Genomic DNA, 24,407 nt, shown 5'->3' with positions numbered 1-24,407 from the left:
CTGATCAGTGTTTCTCATCGATGTTTCTAACTCTATTCCTCTTTCTTCCTCTCTGTAAAATCAGTAGTATATATTTAATAAATAAATAAATAAAATTATATCCATGCAAAAACTTTTAAGTGTACTTTAATAGATGATAGAGCTCTATAGTTAGCTATTTAATATTATTGGAATTCAGGCTGGCTGGTTTTTGGAATTTCTTTACTAAGCAATTTCCAGCTTCAGAAATAACATTTTGAATTAAAGTCAAACATTTTAAAACTTTCTTTTTAATTCTTTGTAGAAGTTGCAAATTCAAAGTTATTGTCAGAATATTTCCCTTATTTCTAGAATTCTTTCAAGTTTATTTTTTCATTTATAAATCAATCTGTATTTTCAATGTAAAACATTTTTCTTAGATGTATCCCTGCTTTAGGTGTACATGTATAAAATTTATATAAACTGTTTTATCTTTCTCTAAATAAAGTTATTTTTTCATTCTCTTAGGCAAGAAAACTGCATCTTTGAAATATAAGTGAGCTTATAACTATGTCAATAGGATAATGTGGAGTAAAATTTGGTAATAGAAATCACCAGAGTAGACAGGCCTCTGAGGGAATCGAATCTACTTTTAATTTGAGCTAGGAGTCTGCTATTTTATAACCCTCTGAAATTTTGCCTTATCCAAACTAAGTCTTCTCTGCTTCAGCTTAACTTGATACTGAAACTCTGTTCTCAGTTATTTAACCTTTTGACAACTTTCTCAAAACTTTTGAGTTCTTTCTATTTTGAGATTGATTATGGTCAGCAAGAAAGCTCTGATTATAAAATTTAATGAAGGGATTACACGATGGTATTTATCAACATGAATTAGATTCTTATTTTTAAGTATTTTAAATCAAGTGTGTACATAGAGCAAAACAAAAAGATGCTACCCTAGAAGCTTACAGTTTTGAGTTCACTCATGCTTTTCAGCTATGCTTTTGTGGTGGTGGGTGGCTAAGTCCAGATATTTGGAAGAGAGTTCTAAATGTTTTAGACTAAGTAAGTTATTCCTATTTAGCATGGTTGTTAGTCATTCAGAGTGAATAATAATTTTAAGTGAATATTTAATGGAATTAAGGATAATCGACTGATTTGTACCTATATTTTGCCAAGATTTATCAAAATTTGCATATATCCTATTACAATTTGGGTTCACACTGAAGTTTTAAAAAATGAGTTATATTGATTAAAGTATATTCTACTTGTGTACATTACTTATAATCATAGGTTAATGCATAATTATTTAAAATAATTATTCTTTTCTCATCCAGAATTCTCAAGCAATACGATCATCCCAATATTGTCAAACTTATAGGAGTTTGCACACAGAGACAGCCGATCTACATCATTATGGAACTGATTCCAGGTAATAGCATTTTAGAGGTTTCCATGATGACATTTTATTTTAAATTATTTTATTTTGTTTTATTTTCCATCACCATTTATCCCCCCATACCCTCTTCTACCTCCACCCACCCTCCTCCACTCCCGCAAACACCACACTGTTGTCCATGTCCAAGGAGTTCTTTCATTTTTCTTTTCCCCTTTTTTGCTCAATCCTTCCACCCCCCTCAAACTCCCCTCCCCAACAGAGCTATCTATGTGCTCTACTATGATTCTGTCTCTATTTTGCTTGTTCAGTTTGTTCATTAAATTCCACATATGAGTGAAATCATAAGGTCTTTGTCCTTTTCTGACTGGCTTATTTCACTTAGCATGTTCTCCAGTTCTGTCCATGTTGTCACAAGGGTAAATTTTCTTCCTTTTTATGGCCGAGTAGTATTCCATTGTCTAAATCAGGGGTCCTCAAACTACGGCCCTCGGGCCACATGCAAATACAAATATTGTATTTGTTCCCGTTTTGTTTTTTTACTTCAAAATAAGATATGTGCAGTGTGCATAGGAATTTGTTCATAGTTTTTTTTTAAACTATAGTCCGGCCCTCTGGTCTGAGGGACAGTGAACTGGCCCCCTGTTTAATAAGTTTGAGGACCCCTGGTCTAAATGTACCATAGCTGTTTTATCCACTCATCTCTTGATGGACACTTGGGCTGCTTCTAAATCTTGGCTATCTATAATAATAAAAGCATAATATGCTAATTAGACCGGACAGCCAAACGAAGGTCCGGACGTCCTTCTGGACAAGCCGCGGCTACGGGGGCCAAGGCAGAGGCGATTAGGGGCCATAAGGCAGGCAGGTGAGCAGTTAGGGGTGATCAGGCAGGCAGGCAGAGTGGTTAGGGGCGATCAGGCAGGCAGGCCAGTGGTTAGGCATGATCAAGCAGGTAGGTGAGTGGTTAGGGGTGATTAGGCAGGCAGGCGAGCGGTTAGGAGTCAGCGGTCTTGGGTTGCAAGAGGGATGTCCCACTGCTGGTTTAGGCCTGATTTGGGCCTCCAGTTGTAAATAATGCTGCAGTGAACATAGTGGTGTATATATTCTTTCTCGACTTAGTGTTTTGTGTTTCTTTGGGTAAATTCTCAGAAGTGGAATCACTGGGTCATAAGGCAGTTCCATTTTAATTTTTTGTGGTAACTCCATACTGTTTTCCACAGTGGCTGCACCCATCTGCATTCCTATAAACAGTGAACAAGGTTTTCCTTTTCTCCACATCTTTACCAACACTTGTTGTTTGTTTATTGGTGATAGCTATTCTGACAGGTGTGGGGTGATGTCTCATTGTGGTTTTAAATTGCATTTCTCTGATGATTAGTAATGTTGAGCATCTTTTCATATGTCGATTGGCCATCTGTATGTCCCCTTTGGAGAAGTATCTATTGAGATCCTTTGAGCATTTTTTAATTGGATTATTTACTTTTTTGGTGTTGAGTTTTATAAGTTCTTTATAAAGTTTGAATATTAACCTCTTATCAGATGTATCATTGGCGAATATGTTCTCCCATTCAGTGGGTTGTCTTTCATTTTGTTGATGATTTCCTTTGCTGTGCAAAAACTTTTCAGTGTGATGTAGTCCCATTCAATGACATTTTAATGCCATGTTTTATTACTTCTATATGTTCAGTCTCTCTGATTTTAATATTTTCCTGATGACAAAGAGCATGTACACACACTCAATATTTTTATAGTCTATAATACTTTGCTATTTTTTAGAAAATGTCAACCAACCTCTTAAAAGAGAAAATAAATTATTGCAGTGCAGTTACATATGGAATGTAGCTATGTATAATGTTTATGTTTAGAAAAATAGTCTATTTTGTTTCATATTATAACAGTGAAATAATAGTATCTTATATATAGTTCATTTATATCATTTTCCAAGTACATTAACACACATACTTTAGTTTGGTTGTATATAATAATCCCATAGTGTTTTTGGTCACTTATGAACTATGAACTAATTTATATGTGGACAAAGAAAAAAGTAATCTATCTTGGAGTTTGTCTTTGTATGTCTTGTGACTTTCAGCACCTCCAGGTTTTTTTGGTTAACAACTTTTGTCAACAAAGATAACTTCAAACTGACACAGTACATTTTTTATTTATTTTCATTGTAAATCTTTCTGTTGTAGAATATATAATTATATATTATATAATTTGATCTTTATGAGCTTTACTATAATATGTAATAACTACAAAGGATTTGCTTTGTTGCCTTTAATGACAACAAAGAAGAAACCTAAAAGAATATAAAAAATATTTTTAATATGCTTTTTATATATGTATACTTTATTGTATTGACATGTTTATACCCTTAAAACCATCTCCACAACCAAAGTAATGAACATGTCAATCATCCCCAAATTTTTCTCATGCCTCCTTTTAGTTCCTTCCTCCTGACATTCTCGGTCATCCTCTCCAGTCAACCATCCTCTACAGTCAACCACTGATTGCTTTTTGAAACTATATATGAATATTTCTTAGAATTTTACATGAATGGAATCATACAGTCTAGTACCTGTTTGTGTTGTAACGTCATTCCTTCTTATTGCTGAGTAGAATTAGATTACATGAATTTACCAGGGTTTATCCATTCAGCTGTTAATAGACTTTAGGGTTGTTTTCTGTTTGGGGCTACTACAAATGACGCTAATGTAAACATCCATGCACAAGTCTTTGAATGGACATGTGCTCGCATATTTCTAGGGAAAGTGCATATTTTATTACTTAGAATATTACATTGAACTTTATTGCTGAGTATTTTAAGACTTTAAAGTAGAATGAATGGATCATATGGAATGTGGATTTTTAAGACATAGCTGGTGCTAAGCTAGTTATATCTCACTTTCTAATATCATAAAAATTGGGCCAAAATATTACGTTCAAAAATAATGGACTCATAATTTTATGACATTTTCAAGTTAAGCCTTGGTAACAAATTCTTCCCATTCTCTACTTTTTTCTGCAATACAGTCCTATGCACTCTTTTCCTTTCTCATTAATGTGAACACGTCAGAATTTGTAAAGCTAAATAATCACAAAAGCATAAAGTTCCTTTTAAAAAATATTTCCACTATGAGATAAAGAGCTCATAAGTATATGGTTATAAAAAACTCAGGAGGCATTTAACCCAGGTATGCAAGGCTGATTTTGAAATTTAAATATCTATTAATGTAATCCATCATATCAATAGGTTAAAAAAAGAAACAACACATTATCATATCAATTGATACAGTTAAAGCATTTGACAAAATCTAACACCCATTCATCATAAAAGTAAATTTAAAAAGGCCCAACGGCCAGTCAGTCTTGCCTGAAAGCTTGACACAGCCACTTAATAAGTTGTGCGATCTTGGTCAACTTCCTTAAATTTTGTGTCTCAGTTTCCTTACCTGTAAAGAAAGAATAATTAAGTTGTAAGGATGAATGCACTGTGATTGTATGTAAATACACATTATATCAATAATTGACAGATAGATAGATATAGATATTTGGATAGATAGATATAGATATTTGTATAGACATCTATCTCTTAGAGTGCTTGATACAAAACCATTTGTGTGTTCTCATAATCATCATTTTTATTTTATAAATAGAGGCCTATTGCACAAAGAGATTCGTGCAATAGACCTTCCTTTCCCCTGGCTGCTGGCACCGGTTTTCCTCTGGCACCCGGCACCCAGGCCTTCGCGCTGGCTGGGCTCCAGCCGGAGCCGGTCCCGGGGCCGTCGCTGCTTCGGCCCCCCGGCCGTCAGGCTTCACTCCACCACTTGGAGCCTATGTATGCAAATTAACCGCCATCTTTGTTAGGTTAATTTGCATACTCTCCTGATTGGCTGGTTAGCGTAGCGAAGGTATGGTCAATTTACATGTTTGTCTATTATTAGGTAAGATTGGCTAAAAAGTAAGTTACTAAAATGCTATAATTTGGCAAGAACTTAAACTCTAAACCTGCCCCTGCCACTAACTCTAATCCTACCCCTTTATTATAATTCTATCTAAGAATGACACACAAACAAATTGGGACATTTAAAATTTCTTTAGTTCTTCCCATTCTACCATCATTTGTGACTGTTTTGTTTGTATGTTGTAATATTTAGCCTTCATGGGTCTTTCTTTCCTTATATGTGGAACTAAAGTGGCTAGATTAGATTGCCTCTGAATTTTAGCTTTAACCTATAATATTTTAGTTGTTAGGAAAATTTTTCTTAAATTTGAAACCTTTCATAACAAACTCTCAGACCACTCTAAAACAGTGTTTCTCTGTCCTTTTCTCTTTTTATAGTAGGCATGATGGGGAAATAACCAGATGGTTTTCATTCTTGTAAAAGTAGCATAATAATATAAAACATTTTACAGTTACATAAAATTTTACAGTCGTCACAGCACTTTAACATTATGTCATTTGTCCTAGCAGGCAGTATTTTTATCCTCATTTACAAATAAGCTAAATGAAGTTTAGAGAGTTTAAAGTGACTTGTCAACATCAATTAAACAGCAAGTGGAAAATTGTGCTCTGTTTTCTACTGTCATTCAGTTTATAAGGGGGTCAAAATATATAATCCTTTTATGAATTGAAAATATAAATGAAAATTCAAGCCAATGTCTATGCAAGATACTCTATGGGCAAATACATGAATCCTTGTTCCATAATTTCTCAACCTGGTGCACAGATAAGTAAATAGCTATTGCAGTAAACAGAAAAATGTTTGTTTGATTTACTTTTTTGTCTATGGGGATCAAGCTGTTGAGAGAAGATTTAGAAAACTTTAAAAGCAAAATTTAATAACTGCTTAGTGACTAATATGCAAACCATTTCAAGAATGTATTATGCAAAGATTTAATATGCTGCTGTTCATGTCAGATAACTGAGCCCATTGAAATCAAATCCGAAATATATTTTAACCACAGTAATGTTTGAAGAAATTATAAGCATTTGAGAATTCACATTTAGAGTGAATACTCCCAAGATAATCCTGTTTTCATTTGAATCATCTCTTGAATTACAAATACCTTATTTATTTACTTGTTTGCTATGAGTTGCTGCATAAGTAAAATCTAACAAAAGGCAATTCTCAATGGAACTAGGAAATACTAAAACAAAAACAAACAAAAAACCCTCTAATATGCTGACATATGACCCCCATTTTATTTTACAAACAAGTTGTGTATTACTTAGGAATTCAAGTGAAGGAAATGAGTTGTTTGTGACAAACATGACTTTAAAAAAGGAATATTTATGGTGCAGGCATCTGTCATTTGTTTTTATATCTGTGGTTAAATTAGGGCTGCCACCAGATACCCTGATGGATAGGAGACTAAGCAATTTAACCTCTACTACCATGTCTCTGCACGTCCTGGGTATAGAGGTGCTGATTTTAGCAAGCCTTAGAAAATGCCAGTCTTCACTCTTTCTTTCACTAGAAACTTGTAAACTGCCTCCTCCTTTCTGACCTGGATGTTCTCTTTGAGTTCAGAACTTCCTGGAAGTAACTGAATGTTATATTATCTGGTACATTCCTCAGCTCACACAGATGTGTGCCCCTGGGCAATCCTCGAACTTATCTTAATTTTAGAATGACTTATGGCTTTGGAACTTTTAGAATTATTGAAGAATTTTTACCAGTTTTTAGAAATCATCAAAATATATCTCATCTTTATAAGATGCTTTAAAAAAAGGAATTGAGCTTATATAGTTTGTATTGTATAGAGATTTTACCTTAGAAATCTGGACATAATTAATAATACCGTTCTCATAAATATCTCTAAATTTTCAGTAGACATCTTTCCATTGTCAGCATTTTTTTTTAATTTTTTGTTTCCATTTGTAATTTCTATAGGTAATTTCATGAATTTTTGTCATTGTATTAAATTCTTTTTAAAAATAAACATTTTGCCCTGTCAACTCATCATGAAATTTTTTAATTTTATGTGATTTCAACTAAAGCAATTTAAGTGATGTGATATTATAGCAATAGGGAGTTATTATATTTAGTAGTCCCTGGAAATGACAGTTCCCATTCTTTAAAAATAAGCTCCCAGCATTTTGGCTCTGGATACTTACCTTGCATGTGTTTCTCTCACTCATCATAAATGTAGAAAAGGGCAAATTATACCAACAAAACATTCAGGAACATGGCTTCTGGCACTCACTGAAAGAGAGCCCTCAAACTATGCCCTGGCACCTTGCCTTACAGATTTAACCCATCCCCAGTTGTATTAACAGTATCACTTCACAGCAGCAAATTGTGAATTCAAGAGAAAGGATAATGTAGCAATTCTCAGATTAATACTTTTTACCAAAAATTATAAGATATGTCAGCTCCATGGCTGGGTGTTTTATTTTGCTAATAAATTATTAAAGAAGAACCTAATTTTGTGGAGTTTATTACTTCATGTTGTTTGGAGATGTTGATAGAATACTCTTTTAAATCAAATTTGGTATGAGTCTCAATGAGTATAATTATAAAAAAGTGCACAGTAAATTTCATTTTTGGAGAATGGGTAACTTTTTTTTAATACATTAACTGATATTAAAATATCTAAACTTACACATTGGTCTTTATTTTGTGTAGTTCAAGTATAATACATTAATGAAAAGCAAAGTAAATGCACTCTGTTGCCAACTTATATCATAGATAATAGATTTTTATATAATTAAAATATTTCCAAAACAACTTTCTAAAGGGAATGGCATATTTAAATTTATATTTCTTTACCAGCCCAATGATATGTTGGACTATCATAATGTGTCATTTGCTGCCTAATATCCCAAAGTAAATGTAGATGAAATAGTTAAACTGGCCATTTCTCCAGACACTAAAAGCACTAATATCCTTTGAAATTAGTGACTTTGTTTTGCATGTTACCTAAATTGACAACCTGGTGGTATTACACACCTGTGATACTGGCATTTTCCTATTGTTTTTCACATAGACCACTCCCTTCTAAGTGCATGTTCTTTCCCATAGGCTGAGCTAAATGCTGAAAACATTAACCGAGAAGGAGGATATGAGAAATGAAACCTAAAATATGACTATTACTTTATTACTTCTTTAACTTGAGTGGTTTAAAAGAAGTGCCTAGGGATTTCTTTATCAATGAGCAAAGGTTATGTTATAACAAACAGGTTTACATGGTACATTTGAACCATAGATGCATTATGAATATATCTGTGCAATATTGCTAATATGTTTTTTACAGGATTGGGCAAAAGTAGGTTTACAGTTGTGAGCATGGGGAACAGAATTCATTGTAGTAGTATTATTTATTAACTAGAGGCCCGGTGCACAAAAATTTGTGCACTGGGGGGGGGGGTGTCCCTCAGCCTGGCCTGTGCCTTCTCACAGTCTGAGACCCCTCAGGGGATGACCACCTGCTGGCTTAGGCCCGCTCCCTGGGGGATTGGGCCTAAGCTGGCAGTCAGACATCCCTCTGGCAGCTCGGGAGCCCTCGGGGGATGTCCACTTGCCAGCAGGGAGCAGGCCTAAGCTGCAGTCGGACATCCTTAGCACTGCTGAGGAGGCGGGAGAGGCTCCCACCACCACCGCTGTACTAGCAGCCGGCAGCCTGGCTTGTGGCTGAGCAGAGCTCCCCCTGTGGGAGCACACTGACCACCAGGGGGCAGCTCCTGCATTGAGCATCTGCCCCCTGGTGGTCAGTGTGTGTCATAGTGACCAGTCATTCCCAGTCGTTCTGCTGTTAGGGTCAATTTGCATATTACCCTTTTATTATATAGGAGTGCCTGGCCAGCCTGGTGAGGGGCTAATGGCTGTTTGCAGGCTGGCCACAGCCCCTTCAGGGTGGGGGTCCCTGCTGGGGTGCCTGGCCAGCCTGGGTGAGGGGCTGATGGCTGTTTGCAAGCTGGCCACAGCCCTTCAGGGTGGGGGTCCCTGCTGGGTGCCTGGTCAGCCTGGGTGAGGGGTTGATGGCTGTTTGCAGGCTGGCCACAGCCCCTTCAGTGTGGAGGTCCCCACTGGGGTGCCTGGACATCCTGGGTGAGGGGTGGAGGGCCGTTTGCAGGCTGGCCACAGCCCCTTCAGGGTGGGGGGTCCTGCTGGGATGCCTGGCCAATCTGGGTGAGGAGCTGAGGGCCGTTTTCAGGTTGGCTAAGCCCCCCAGCAGGGACCCTCACCCCATGAGGGTGTGGCCAGCCTGGGTGAGGGGCTGATGGCTGTTTGCAGGCTGGCCACGGCCCCCAGCCACCCAAGCTCCCAGTGGAGGCTGGCTGGAAGCAGGTATCTGGGATTTATTTGTCTTCTATAATTGAAACTTTGTTGCCATTATTGGAGGCCACAGCCAGCTCAGGGCACACGGGAAGCTTGGCTTCCTCCATCGCCCGAGCAACCAAGCCTCCTGCTTGCTCCAGCTTCGTGTCTGCTGGCCGCCATCTTGGTTGGGTTAATTTGCAGATAGTCACTCTGATTGGCTGGTGGGCGTGGCTTAGGGCATAGCACAGGTACAGTCAATTAGCATATTTGTCTTTTATTAGTGTAGATTATTATTTGCCATATTAACAACTGTAAACCTACTTTTGCACACCCCTGTGTACTCTGAGCATCTGATGGCACTTGCCTTCAGCAAGGAGGCAGATAGCTTGGTGAGCAGAACAAAGCAGGTTATGAACCATAGTCTTGCTCTTAGATCCTGTTTTTTAAAAACTCTTTATGGTAATCAAAGTTCCTTAATGATTCAAAGTAATGTAAGAGTTAGGAACACATCTGCATCCTTGCACAGGAATAAGTAGTTCTTTTAAGACTAGAGTCCCAGTGCACAAAAATTGTGCACTCGGAAGGTCCCTCAGCATGGCCTGTGACCTCTCACAGTGTGGGAGCCCTCAGGAGATATCTGACTGATGGCTTAGGCCCGCTCCTTGTGGGCCTAAGCCGTCACTTCTTATGCTTTCTCCCGCCACCATTGCTGCGTTCGCCAGCTGTGAGCCTGGCTTCTGGCTGGGCAGTACTCCCCTGTGGGAGTGCACTGACCACCAGGAGGCAGCTCCTGCATTGAGTGTCTGCCCCCTAGTGGTCAGTGTGCATCATAGGGACCAGTTGTTCTGCTGTGTGGTTGATTTGCATATTAGCCTTTTATTATATAGGATACTGGTTAGTTTTACTGTTGTTTTGTTAGGTTTTCATTTTTAAGCTTTTGTTACTATACCTGGAAAAGTCTTAAAATACTCAAATAAAGTTTAAAGTAATATTCTAAATAATAAGAAAATATGCATTATGTTTGAAACCCTATTTATATGTAATGCAAATCTTAGAAGTATGAATAGGACTAGTAAAACTGGTGAATCCAACTGAAATTAAAAAATCAAATTTTGATATAATTTCTTGTTTTTACAAATAAATAGGTTTTCCTCTGTAATCACTCCAGTGTATATGAAACTGAGTGCCTATTAATATGAGGTTTTCATATTATCAGAATAATAAGGAAAACAGCTATTTAAATGGTGAGGAGCACAAGCTATTTTTTTCAAGATTAAAAGACAACTGAAGATCAATTGAAACAAAGTTCTTAAAAAAATTATTCATGATGAAAGTTGAAAAGTGAGAATGTTTGTTTTTTTCTAACTGCATTAAAATGTATGATAGACTACTTTATGTAGAAACCAAACAAATGCCCAAATGCCTCTTAGTAGTTTTAGCCAAAGATATTATAATGTTACATTCTTACTTTCCTTTGTAAATTTTATCCCTTTCTAGTTTGAAGTTGTTCTGTGTATTCAGAAATGATAGACAAACCCTGGACTCTTTCTAAATTGTGGAAGAAATGAAAACCTTCCAATTTGTATTTGAGAAGGTATATCATTCTATTCATAGGTACCATTATTCTTTAAACTGAATTTTACTTACTATTTAAGGCCGGGTATTCTGTTAGGTTATTCATTCATTTATTCAACAAATAGTTACTCAATGCCTATGATGTATTCCAGGTACTAACGATTCAACAGTGAAGAAAACAGACCAAAGTCCTCATAAAAATCCAAAATTCCTGCTCTCTTGAAGCTTAAATTTTAGTGGGAGAAGAAATATGTTAGATAAATAAGTAAAATGTAAATATGTTGAATGTTATTAAGAAAACAGAGCATAGAGGGAAGACGATAGGATTTGTTGGGATGGGTAGAGGTTGAAAGTCTTAGTGGCCAGGGAAGGCCTCAGAAGGATAGGACGTTTGGGTAAAAGCCTGATGAATGTTAGGGAACAAGGTCTGTGGGGATCTGGAGTATGAGCATTCCAGACTTCATGGGATTGCAGAGAGAGCAGAGTGGATGAAATAAGGGTCAGCGGAGAGTAGAAGATGAGGTCAGAGAGAGGGAATGGGTTCAAACCATACAAAGCTTTGTAGATCTTAGTGACACTCTATTTCAGTTTAAGGAGTCTTCTTGTGGAGGTTACCCTAATCTGAACATCTACTAGTAGGTTCTTGCTGTTCTTATCACCTTTCAAGGGTAAATAATGTAAACAGAGCTTCACATTTATGACAAATACCATGGAAAATACTGAATACCTTTTAAGCCCTCCAGGTCTAAGAGATTGTTTTTCATTGTGTCATAAATGTGAATACCCTTTTAAGGATGAAATCAATCTTCTACTCGTTAACTGCTCATTTTATGACAAGCCAAATTAATTACTTCTGAAAATCCATTATGCATTTTTCTTTTCTCATTTCTTCACTAGTTTTCTGGTCATTTTTAATATCTCTCTTCTCATTTAGCTACTCTTTATTTCCTTTCCTTGGTTTTCAGATACTATTTAAACATAAAACATCTTCTCAAATTCATCTTGAAGCACTGAGCTTTATATTAAGAATTGTATAGCCTTGTGTCATTGAAAATGTAAACATAATATTAGAACTGTCATTATAACAAGGTTTTGTGTATGTGAAACTTTCCTGTTCTTTATTTGCCTTCATTTGTCCTTCTCTGTAAAGCTGAAGTAGATTGTCATTGGTATCTATTTGTGGGCATGAATTTCAATTTCAGGAAGAACATGAAATAGCTGTGCCTGAAATTAAGCACCTAATAAATACACCTGGAAAATGTAACCTTTGCTAGAAAATGTAACTTTGCCTAAAGTCTTCTGTGTCAAAATTGAGAGAACAGTATCACATTTGACAATATCTGCAATTAAAGTGAAAGGCTTTCTATAGCAAACTGAAAGATTAAAGAAGTGACTTTATATAGCATCTTTAATCATTTCATATCTTAAGAGATTACACATATTAAATATTTTCAGGTAGGCAACTGGTGTTTTAAGACTTGTTTTTTTCTTCTCTTACACGTTAGTCAGATGGTATTGAGAGCTTTACCAAGATCTTTGATAAAGATTTCCAAGTTAATTTATCTTCTAAGAAGATATTTGCTACCAGCAAGTGCTGTATCTCTATATTTTCTATCTTGGCTACTACAAGTAATAAAGAAACCCTTTCTATAGTAACATCTATCATTTGTTGAATAGGATAAAAGATGCAAATACTTGTGTTTCTGCAAATTTTTCCATCTTTAAAAGTGCTTTTTAAAAATAAATAATGCATAATATTATTTGAAGAATTTATAAATATGTCATTGAGATTATTTTTAAGAGTCAATTTCATATTCTTTCTTTTTAAAGTGGAATTTCTAAATTAATGAGGCTGTAATTTGAAGGATTTTTATTATTCTTTTAAAAATATTCCAAACTAGTCGGCTTTGATAAAAATAAACCCTCTAAATGACTACTTATTGAGAACACCTATATCACCTTGCATTTAAGTGACTTTGAAACTTAGAAATATACCTGTTTTTTCTTTAAGACTGTACATTCTTATCTAATGAACAAAATAAACTGATGAACAAAATAGATCCAGAGACATAGAAGCATGGAATAGACTGTCGAATCTCAGAGGGAAGGGGAGGGTAGGTGAGAAGAAATCAACCAAAGAGCTTGTATGCATATTTGCATAACCCATGGGCACAGACAATAATGTGGTACAGGCCTGGGGTTGGGTTGGGGGTGTCAAGAAGGAGTCAGTGGGGGGAAAAGGGACATATGTAATACTTTCAACAATAAAGATTTTTAGAAAACATTGAAAGTATAAAGTAAAAAAAAAAAGACTTTCCATTGTGACATTTGGATTAATTACTTTGATAAACACTTACTGAGTTTCATCCACCATATACATTGGTGAAAAATATATCCATGATCTCTTCCCTCAGTGAATTCAGTGGAGCAGGAGAGACATATATTTAACACTAATCACAAATAAATTTATTGCAAACTTTGCTCTAAGAAGAGTATTTCTCAGAGATATGGCAACAGGTGGCACCTCGTTTATTTTAGAGGCCTTAGGAGACAGCTCTAGGAGGTGACATTTGTGTTATGACCTGAAAGATAAAAGCAGTCTACCTTTGCAAAGGGCTAGGAAGAGGCACAGAGAATAGCAGGTACAAAAGCTATGGGTAGGAATTGCTTTTATATTTGAGCAACAGGAGGAAGAGTAGAATGACTGAGGCATACTGAGCCTGGGAGAGACTGGCATATAATAAGGTTGCAAAGGTAGGAGAGATGGAGTGATGAAGGGCCTCTTAAGTCAGAATAAGCAATTTTTTATTATATTCCCCAAATAATTGTGTTTTAGGCAGTGAATTTTTTTTACGTATTACTTTCAAAGAATATGTAGGAAACACAATGACAGATCAGCTTAGATCCCCCTTCCCTTTGCAATTCTTCTTGGCGGCAGCAGTTCTTACTAGTTTATTGTAGGGTTTTGCTGTCTGATTTCGTTTATTTAATTTTAGTTTTATTCTTTCAGTGCTTTTCTTTGCAAATTGAAACATATATGAATATATGTCTTATTAACATAAGTAACTTACTGTACATACTCTGCTGCTCTCTGTAGTTTAAAAAATATTTTTTAATTTTTAAATTACAGTTGATGTATAATATATTAGTTCAGGTGTACGACCCATTGATTAGACATTTATATAACTTACGAAGTGATCGCTTGCCTTAGAATTTCAATAATATCAGCAAAAGCACCACCTTAAAATAAATTAGGTAAATTTAGTCCCCTCCTCCATAATATAAAAAAACTTATTTCCAGAGTAATTTCTAGTCCTGACATTCTAAGGGTTTGTGAAAGCAGACTCTGGAATCTGTAGTGGCAGTTCACATAATGTCTGGCAAGATTATATATATATCTGGTGCCCCTTGAAACCAGCAAGTTAGAAATCCTGTGAGATGTACTTTTATTTCATAGAGCTGTTATCATAACTGCTATCAAGTTATGTTCTCAAAGATCATCTGCAAGGGAGAAATGCAGAAGGTCCCCACTATTCTGCAGTGTTAGCATAACATGACTATTAAGGAACCTCATCTGAAAAGACTAATGTCACGTATTAGTCCAAATTGGGAAAACCACACACTCAGCTCTACTTTTGGCTGGGCTGAATTTTTCTACTTAGATAGCAAGCCGTTCACTAAGTGCTTCTTTAAAAGAAAAAAAGTAGATTCAGGAAAGCTAGTACATTCTTGGAGTTATTTTCAGTGTTTCATCTTCCTCATCTTTCCCCAAAACTGATCCATTTCTAGCTTCTTATTGAGTATTTTAATATCTTATTTTTAGTCTTTCTTTGGATAGTTCTTAGTATAAACCTCATCACCTGTTTGACATCTTGGTTAATTTTTTTTCTGTGCAATTAATCTCTCCTAACTACACATACCCAACATGTAGCAGTCAGTATCATCTGCTTCAGTATTTGCATTGATTTTTTCTTCAAGAATTGTTTTGGCTTATATCCTATTATATAAAATCTATTCTGTGTTTCATGGAGTACAAATTGAATCAGCTTTCATTGTTTATGATTGTATAGATTTTTCCCCTTATATTTGATGAGCCAGCTAACAACCACAACTTTTATTAGTACAGATTAAAGAGCAAAGGTTTATTTTTTAATAAGAACCTGAACAATTGCATAAATGGAGCCTCCAAAGAGCTGCCTACAATTTATTAGTTACTTTGATTATTATATGTCCTATATAATAAAAGGGTAATATGCAAATAGACCAAACAGCAGAACAGCCAAACAACCAATCAAAGCATAATATGCTAATGATATGCTAAGGCTGCTTAACCGCTTGCTATGATGTGCACTGACCACCAGGGGGCAGATGCTCTGACCGGGAGGTTAGCTTGCTGCTGGGGTTTGGCTCAATTGGGGACTGAGCGAGATGGGCTGGACCCTCCCTGAAGCCCTCCCATGGTCCCTCTCTGGCCTGATAGTGCACCGGTAGGGTCCCTCAGCCTGGCCTGCACCCTCTCGCAATCCAGGACCCCTTGGTGGATGTCAGAGAGCCAGTTTCAGCCCAATCTCACAGGGCACTCCCCTTGGGAGGGCACCAGATGCAGAGCTCATGGCTGGCAAGCGCTGCTATAGCAGCGCAAGCCTCTCCCAATCATAACTGATTGGGCGTGAGTCCATGGGAGGCACAGTGGGGCTGGGATGAGCGGGAGCGGCAGGTAGGAGCTACAGGTGGCATTGGACTGTGGATTTCAGCCCGATCCCTGCAGGCCACCCAGAGGAACCCCACCCATGCACGAATTCATGCATTGGGTCTCTAGTTTTAAATGTATAAATGAACACAACTAAAGCAAACATCTTAGAAACAAATTTATATCCTAAAAAACATGGGACATGAATTATACATTTTATATGTCACCAGAGACTAGTACCTATTAATTTAATAAACTTTGAAGTTGTTCAAAGATAAATTAAGATTTCTATGTGATTTAATGACAAGAAATCATTAGTAGTACAGCCCTGATGATCTCTTTTCTCCAAGACAAATTGATAAATTAATATTCTTGTTTATATAATTTCTCAAAGTTTGTTTAATGAGATTACTTCCTCAGAGTTCCATTAATACTGAACAACAGGTAAGACCAAATTTCCACAGCACGGAGTAAGGCATCTTTAAGAGCTATTGAGAGTTATAGCTTCTATCCTCTTACGAAAAGTTGCTGCAAACAATAATAAAGCATTTCTTATTGTTTCCTGCTTATTCCAGATGTGTGTGTGTGTGTAAAATATATACATATATTTACATTTACATTTATGTATATAAATTTTTTAATTCTCCAAGTAATCTTCTGATACAGATATTATTTTAACCATTAGGGATCTTTGAGTTGCTAGTACAGAAACTATATACAATATTATAGAGATTTTGTAAGTTCACTTAATTGAAAAATCTAGAGGGAAGTTACTCTTGAGGAGGTTACTCCAGTGGCTCCAGCATGTCACCCAAAACTATTCTCTTTCCTTCACTCTTTGCTCTCCATGGTGGTGGCTCCATTTGAAGACTGCCAGTCTTTGTGTTATTTATGCTGTCTATACGCTTTCAGTAGCAAAGCATGCTGCTTTCTTGGTAATTTTCTTCACACAAAAAAATAAATAAAAAAATTCATTCCCCTCTTAAATACCTCCTTGTATATCAGTGGTCTGAATTAAGTTGTGTGCCTGTCCATGAACCAGTCACTTGCACAGGGGAGTGGACTTAATTGGTTAAGCCAATCCAGAACCACCCTTATTATTGGGGGTGAGGTTAATACGTTTCAAAATGGAAGAAGGGCAGTCTTCTAAAATAAATTGAGGTGAATGAAGAATAGATGTATGACAAGCAACCAGTCCTGACTGCAGCTCTTTCTCATTTTATGTAAAAAAGCTAGAGGCCCGGTGTGCTGGGGTCCAATCCCAGTGGGTCCAGGGATCCCCAAAGGTGTGGACGGAGTCGGCGAAGAATGAATGACATGGAAACTGGGTTCAGTTCATCAGTATAGCGAGGTTCTCCCTCCAGGATCTCCAGCGAAGTTCTGGCTAGGATTCCAGCGAAGTTCTGGTCAGGATCTCCAACCAAGTTCTGGTGCCATGTTCTCTCGCTAGGTTCTCCAGCCAGGTTCTCCAGGTTCTCCAGCCAGGTTCAGTCACCATGTTCTATCCAGGTTCTTTTGCCATGTTCTGTCTAGGTTCTCCAGTGAAGTTCTGTAGCCAGGTTCTGTCCAGGATCTTTTGCCATGTTCTCTGGCTAGGTTCTGGTTAGGATCTGATCAGGATCTGATGAGGATCTGATGAGGATCTGGTGAGGATCTGATGAGGTTGTGTTGTTTATTGTCTTGTTACATCCGTATTTATACCAGCCGATTTTAATCCTGTCAATTTCTATTACAAAGGTTAGGGCGTTTCTTATCTCCATTCCAGGGAGTAAAGATTATGTAGCTTAACTACCCGCCTGGCACTTAATTAAGGGGTTGTATCCCCTCCCTAACCTCAGGGAAAAATCCCCACCTGGGGAAACAACCTTTCTCGGAGAGGTGACCTTGGTTAAAACACATAGTGCTAAGGGGAGCAAACATATTAAGAACAGTATGCTATATACGCCAGGTCCATTGAAACATATGCTGTGCAGATATTTCTTTCCTGCAGCGACTGTGTCAAGCAGCAAGGATGGACCGGCTCCCGGCACCGGTGCATGAAATTAATGCACGGGGGAGGGGGAGGGTTCACTCAGCCTGGCCTGCACCCTCTCCAATCTGGGATTCCTCTCGCAATACGGAACCACTGACTCCTAACCGCTCACCTGGCTGCCTAACTTATAAGCTGTAAGAAGGAGATATAAATACTTTTTTTACACATTCAAAAATGTTTATTGAGATATTACGTTCTAGATATCATGTGGTAGATGTCTATACAATTCTCTTTACAGGGGTTATAATCTGGGGTGAGGGTGGGGAGTACAAGGAAGATTGTAAGAAGGAGACAATTTAAAAAGAGCTGAAGGCAGACGGAAACGTGCTGAATATGAGCTAACTAGGGAGAGAAATAATATTAGGATTTGACAGAACATTGGAGTTTTCATAATGCTGCTTTAAGTCAAATTCCAGAAAAGATGTTTTTACTTGAAAGTTATTCCACAGTGTAAACAAATCCTATGAGGTTTTAAAACCAGAGGGTGCACTTTTTCTAAAATAGGCCAATGTACATCTAACAAAAGAATTAATGTATATATGGGAATATTGGTCCAAATAATAACTTGAACTAAATATTGATTTTTAAGTCCATTTTAATAGACATTTGTGTACCTATTAAAGGTGAGAAGTTGGTTAGTTTTGCTGTTTACTGTGGCATTTATGTGTTTTGTTCAGAAAATTAGTTAAACTTGATAGAAACTATTTTAACAATCTTCCTAGTAATTTAATACATTTGATATTCTCCTAAAAAAACAAAAACGAAAAACAAAAAGAGTAAACTGTCTGACACTGTTAAAGTTATTTTTAAGCATAAGTCTTACTGATTTTGTAAATGGTTCACCTAAATTTGTATAACACTTGATTTGTGAATAAGAGAAGAGGTTCAGAAAAGAATATTATAAGGAAAATTAGGCAGGTTCTTATTTTCTAGGAACTCTCATTAAAGAAAAAGCCGTTAAGTCTTTACTTCTAGAGTTGTTCCATTTTCGGAAGCGTAGGCCCTGGTGAAGAGGATAAAAAAGTTTAGGAAATAGCCATTAAAATGCTAATTTCTCTTGCAAAAACCTGGCTAATATCTGAAGGCCTAATAGAAAGTGGGAATTATTATTTTTAGAGGACATCTATTCTAATATACTTTAACTTTTTAAATTTGTTAGAGTGACATTGGTTAATTATGTTTCATGTGTGCAATTATATAATACATCATCTGTATATTGCTTTGTGTGTTTACCACTCAAAGTCAAATCTTCTGTCACCATATATTTGATCCCCTTTACCTTATCTTCCCCTTTCCTCTGGTAACCAGCACACGGTTGTCTGTGTCTATAAGTTTTTGTTTGATTGTCTTGTTTGTTCATTTCTTGCTTTCAGTTTTATATTCTACATATGAGTGAAATCATATGGTTCTTGATTTTTTCTGTCTGACTTCTTTATTTGAAAGCGCCGAATCCTAGCCACTAGACCACCAGGGACTCGGTTGACTTCTTTATTTGAATGTAATACATTATACACTAACAAGAGATAAATAATCAAAACATCGCCTTCAATGCTGTATTAATAATGAATGCAGTTTAAGGCTGTACTATTTTACATGATAATCCTGGCCATATATAGCTTCTGAGCTCTTGAGGTTTTGAAATGTGGATAGTGCTTCTTAAAAAAACTAAATTTATAATTGTATTTCCTTTTAATTGTTTTAAAAATCGATACATGAAAATTTTAAGTATGTTTGGAACAACCTATGTATATGAATCTACTTTATAACTAAATTTTATGAAATCTAAATACAGATACAATATTTTCAGATGAAAATTTGCATCTAAATTGAGATGTCCCATAAATGTTAAACATATTTTAAAGACTTAGGATGATAAAATGTAAAATATCGCCACTAAAATTTTTATAATGATATATATTGATAAATAATGTTTTGGATCTATTGGCTAAAGAAAAAATATATTATTAAAGTAAATTTCACCTTTTGTTGTTACTTTTCAAAATGTAACTATCAGTAAATTTAAAATTACTGTGTGGCTTGAATTATACTAGTATTTCTTTTGAACCATGCTGGTTAAAGGTGCTTCTCCACATCATAGAATTCATTTGATGCCTAAAAATGCAATCTGGCGCAGCAGCTAAATCTTATTAGCGAAATCATACCCATTTGCCCCCTCTGTCTGGGTCTACTGACAGTGATGGTATTGTTAATAATCTCAAAATATTTTTAAAGCAATTACTGAGTCTGATAACTAATTCAATATCATTGAGTTATTTTGTTTAATTCATAATAATTACAATCTTTTATTTGATATTAGAGAGAATAAAATTTACAAAATTTTAGTCAGGCAAATTGGTGAGAAATTGCATGTCTTTGTTTAAATATTATCATCCTGTATTATGTAATATCCAATGTGAAGCACTTAAAGTACTTAAACTACCTGGGAGAATTAATGATGTCTGTTTTCTCATAAGATGTGTCCTTTTTATATTTTCTTTCATCCCCACCTCAAACAAAATGGCCAGGAAGCATGGCCCAATGTGTTGTGCTTTTTGTTCTGTGTGAGGTATTTATAATAGGTGATAAATGTGACTTTCATCATGATCTTGTCTCATTGTTCATCTGTCAATTCTTCTAGGAGGTGATTTCCTCTCCTATCTGAGAAAAAAGAAAGATGAATTAAAAACCAAACAATTAGTGAAATTTTCATTAGATGCTGCTTCCGGTATGTCATATCTCGAGAGTAAAAAATGTATACACAGGTAAGGAGAACATTTTAAAAACATTTCCAGTTTTATTAATAGAATGCTAGAAAATTATATATTTGTTACAATACAGCAATAAATTTCTTTTACAAAACTTAAATATTTTCATTTTAGTTTTCATATTGTGTGTGAAAGCATTATTTGATAGTTATTTATACAGGAGTGGGCAAAAGTAGGGCTACAATTTCTATGTAAAGTAATACAATAATAAATAATAGTACAAGAATAAACTCTGTTTCATGTATTCACAACTGTAAACCTTTTGCCCATCCCTGTATAGTTCACAGAAACATTTTTTTTTCTATCTTACTTGAGGTAAATACACCTAATTAGGCAGTGATTTACCTATCAAGTAAAATTTGTTTTGTTATACTCATGAATAACATATTGATAAGTTATACCACAAGTTAGTCATATATGCAGCTACAGTCTCATAGCCAATAAGACTGTGTCATGTGTCACCTATTTGCAGTTTTTAAAAGAATTTACTTTAAAAGTCCTGGAAAAGCATAACAGTAGAACAACAATTCATGACAGTGAATTTAACCAAGGGTAAAAGATTTTAGTGTACTAGTTATTTCAAATAAAATTTTAGAAAACATTCTCTAATTATATTATAACCAATGGCTAGTTCTCAATGCTTTCTTGATTATGATTAATGTTCTTTAATGCTAAATGTTAGTACAACTTAAGATCTCTTGCAGAATTCATGTCAGATCATAAATACGGCTAAGTCTATAATTGTAAAATGCAGTGTGCAATTGATGAAGTTTTTATTTTTTGGAAATAGCACATAATACTATTTAATGTGGAGCAGGGTTCATTGTCACATTGAATTATCTAAGCCTGTTTAGTAATTCAGGTATATTTTTCTCTAGTGTGTTTTATTATGCAGCCTTTGACTTAACATTCTGGTGGGGTTATATAGTATATATAATTAGAGCAGAATAAAATTAACTTCCCCGATATACACATCAATTGATATTTTTTATACTTAATCCCCCCAATACACATTTTTTAAAATATATGTTTTTCTTTTAAGAAGAAGGAAGAGGGAGAAAGAGATAGAAACATCAATGATGAGAGAAAATCATTGATTGGCTGCCTCCTGCATGCCCCACACTGGGGATTGAGCCTGCAATCTAGACATGTGCCTTGAGCAGGAATTGAACCGTGACCTCCTGGTTCATAGGTCGACGCTCAACCATTGAGCCATGCTGGCTGGGCCCCCCATACACATTTTGCTTAGTGTTCAATTTTATTCTAAAGCTAAAATTAAGGCTTATGTTTCAAATATGGTTTAATGATTGTATATATTTAAAAACATTTCAATAGGGAAACTATTTTTCTGGAATTTAAGACACCTATAACTCATTGTATTTATGTTTTACTTTCCATAAATAGAGATCAAATTACATTATAATAGATATTTTTAAAGACTTAAAGTATTTGATTTTGGACAAAATTGTATTATTTACTTTATTAGACAAAACACTTTTTGTTCAAAGTAACAATAAAGGGTTTTGCCTTTTTGAGGAAATCAATAATTTCGATTGCTCAGATGTTAATGCTACTTTGGGTATCAGATTCTCTACTCTAGTTATTCATTTTTTCTCAGATTCCTTTTCACACATTAAACTACAGCTTTAAATCCTAATGCACATTATTGAAACTGTTTTACTAATTTGTCAGTTACCAATAACATTCTTTAATTTCTATTGCATTGGGGTTGTTTCAATTTCTTGCTGCTTTTGTAGTGATTGCTTTTCTTGCGAGTGGAGGGCTGTATATATTTTTTTATCTGTATCATCAGACTTGAAACCATTCTAAGTCATAGATAGCAGTTAATTTTCAAAAATTTATTCCACTCACCAAACCGCAACATAACTGTTGTAATGTTATATTTCCATTTTGCTTCTTAAGAAGTTTCGTGCATTCACAAATTTTTGAAAGTCAGCCTATGCTTGACCACATTTTCTAGAAAGTTGTGCATAGCTGTGTGCTATCTGCCTGCAGAGAAGGTTCCAAATGGAATATCTTGAATAATGGCATTGAGAGCAGATATGACAAATAGGTTTCAATGCCAACTTTCAGTGATTGGTAGTGGCTCTCTGTGTTGTATATTGAGAAAGATTCCAGGATTAGCAACAAAGATTCCAGTGACAAATTAGTCAAATCTGTCAGGGTGCTGACAAATGTTAACACACAAGCCCCATCTCATCTGTGGCATAAAACATTTTTTGTCGTTACTTTTATAAATATTTTTGACATGATTTTTCTTACTAGTTATAGCAACAATAACATATTTTTCTATAATTACTTCCATTGATTTCTTCTAAACTATCTGCTATTTCCTTTGTTAATCATGATTCCTGAATGAATTTTGTTACCTCTAGCCAGTGGTCTTTCGTTTACCTTCAAACTTATGTAAATGCTCTATTGGGTGAATTCACTTTTTCCTATTCATTTTAGTACCTCCCCAATGCATGACACTGTAAGTCATTCTTTGGGTTGAATTTTTTATGGGAGTGAATTGTGCTATGAAACTCTGTTTCTATGTGTCATCCTGTGGCAATTTTTCTGTGTTAGCAGTAGTAATTGCAATGAAATTTTAATTGATTTATAGTTAAAACTTTCACTCGTGTTTTACGTTTTTTTCTCCCAAGAAATATCAAACATATAGTATTAATTACAGTGAAAGATGTTTCTTTGTCATTGGAAAAATTTCCAATGAGATATTTCAAAATCAATTAATCTAGAATATCTGAAGTTTCATTTTTCAAGTAATGAAAGATACGAAGACTTATTCTTGACATCCCAAAATATTACCAAAATATATGCATGTCTATGAATTATAAAGTCTTTGTCTCACAAATCAAAGCAAAAAATTTAAACATGCCTTCCATTTTACATGAAGTTATAAATTTTATCCTGTTCCCTGATTAGAGGTTACTGGAATTCAGTACTTGAAAATAATTGTTTCTCCCCAAAATAGTATCTTAGCTACTGGGGAACATACTTTCTTTCTTTGGCTGTGTTTTATTGTTTTGATTACAAGAAGAGCAGAGCAGTGTTTCATTATAGGTAAACAAGTATGACAGCTATAATATGAAAACAAGTAATTGCATAAAGAAATGGCCTGCTTTTGGAAAGTGCTCTTGTTGTAATTCCCATTTAACTTCCAGGAGAGTTCTCTTGATAGTCTGGGTTTCTAATTGAACTATTTCTATTTATAGCTGAGCAGCACTGGATATTTTGCATTTTACTTTAGTTGTATTCAGCTGAATTTTCTTTATTACTTTTCTGTAGGCCAATGTGAAATTATTTCCTACTTGTAGTTTATATGAACATTTGAAGTACACTGATAACTTGCGGGGTGGGAAGGGTGGGGGTGAATGTGTTTACTTGCAATGAGCTGCTATTAGATTGTTAGATGCCATTCTAGAAAAAGTTTTAAACTTAATTAATTGACATTAACTGGATTGAAGGTTGACATAATCGATTTAATGGTAATGACAGTTGTGGTTTTATTGATGATGAATTCTGAAAGATTTATTCTTATTTAGGATTATTGCTAAAAGTTGGTTTTGTGGCATGTCCTTTGTTTGATGTCCCTGGGAAGTAAAGGGAGAATAAACTCTTGATTGCCATGTATTTGAGTTAAAGATCATAATCTATGGGGAGTTTTGGAAGCAAATCTTAATTTCATGATATT

At 35.4% G+C, this 24,407-nt stretch overlaps 1 protein-coding gene across 10 annotated transcripts in view; it reads left to right on the top strand.

Moving 5' to 3' along the window:
- The window catches only part of FER (FER tyrosine kinase), a 294,456-nt gene that overhangs the window by 195,460 nt on the left and 74,589 nt on the right, over positions 1-24,407 (top strand). For all 10 annotated transcript variants that reach the window (XR_002827917.1, XM_014464462.2, XM_014464639.2 and 7 more), the window contains 2 exons: positions 1,296-1,390; positions 20,566-20,689. Coding sequence is in view for 9 of the 10 variants with exons in the window: in XM_014464462.2 (XP_014319948.1) it covers positions 1,296-1,390; positions 20,566-20,689 (219 nt within the window). In the remaining variant the exon portion in view is untranslated. The remainder of the gene's footprint in view (positions 1-1,295; positions 1,391-20,565; positions 20,690-24,407) is intronic.

This window comes from Myotis lucifugus, unplaced genomic scaffold (assembly GCF_000147115.1).
Source record: "Myotis lucifugus unplaced genomic scaffold, Myoluc2.0 scaffold_0, whole genome shotgun sequence".
In the NCBI taxonomy this organism is placed as follows: domain Eukaryota; kingdom Metazoa; phylum Chordata; class Mammalia; order Chiroptera; family Vespertilionidae; genus Myotis; species Myotis lucifugus.
This window is presented reverse-complemented; position numbering and strand designations above follow the sequence as displayed.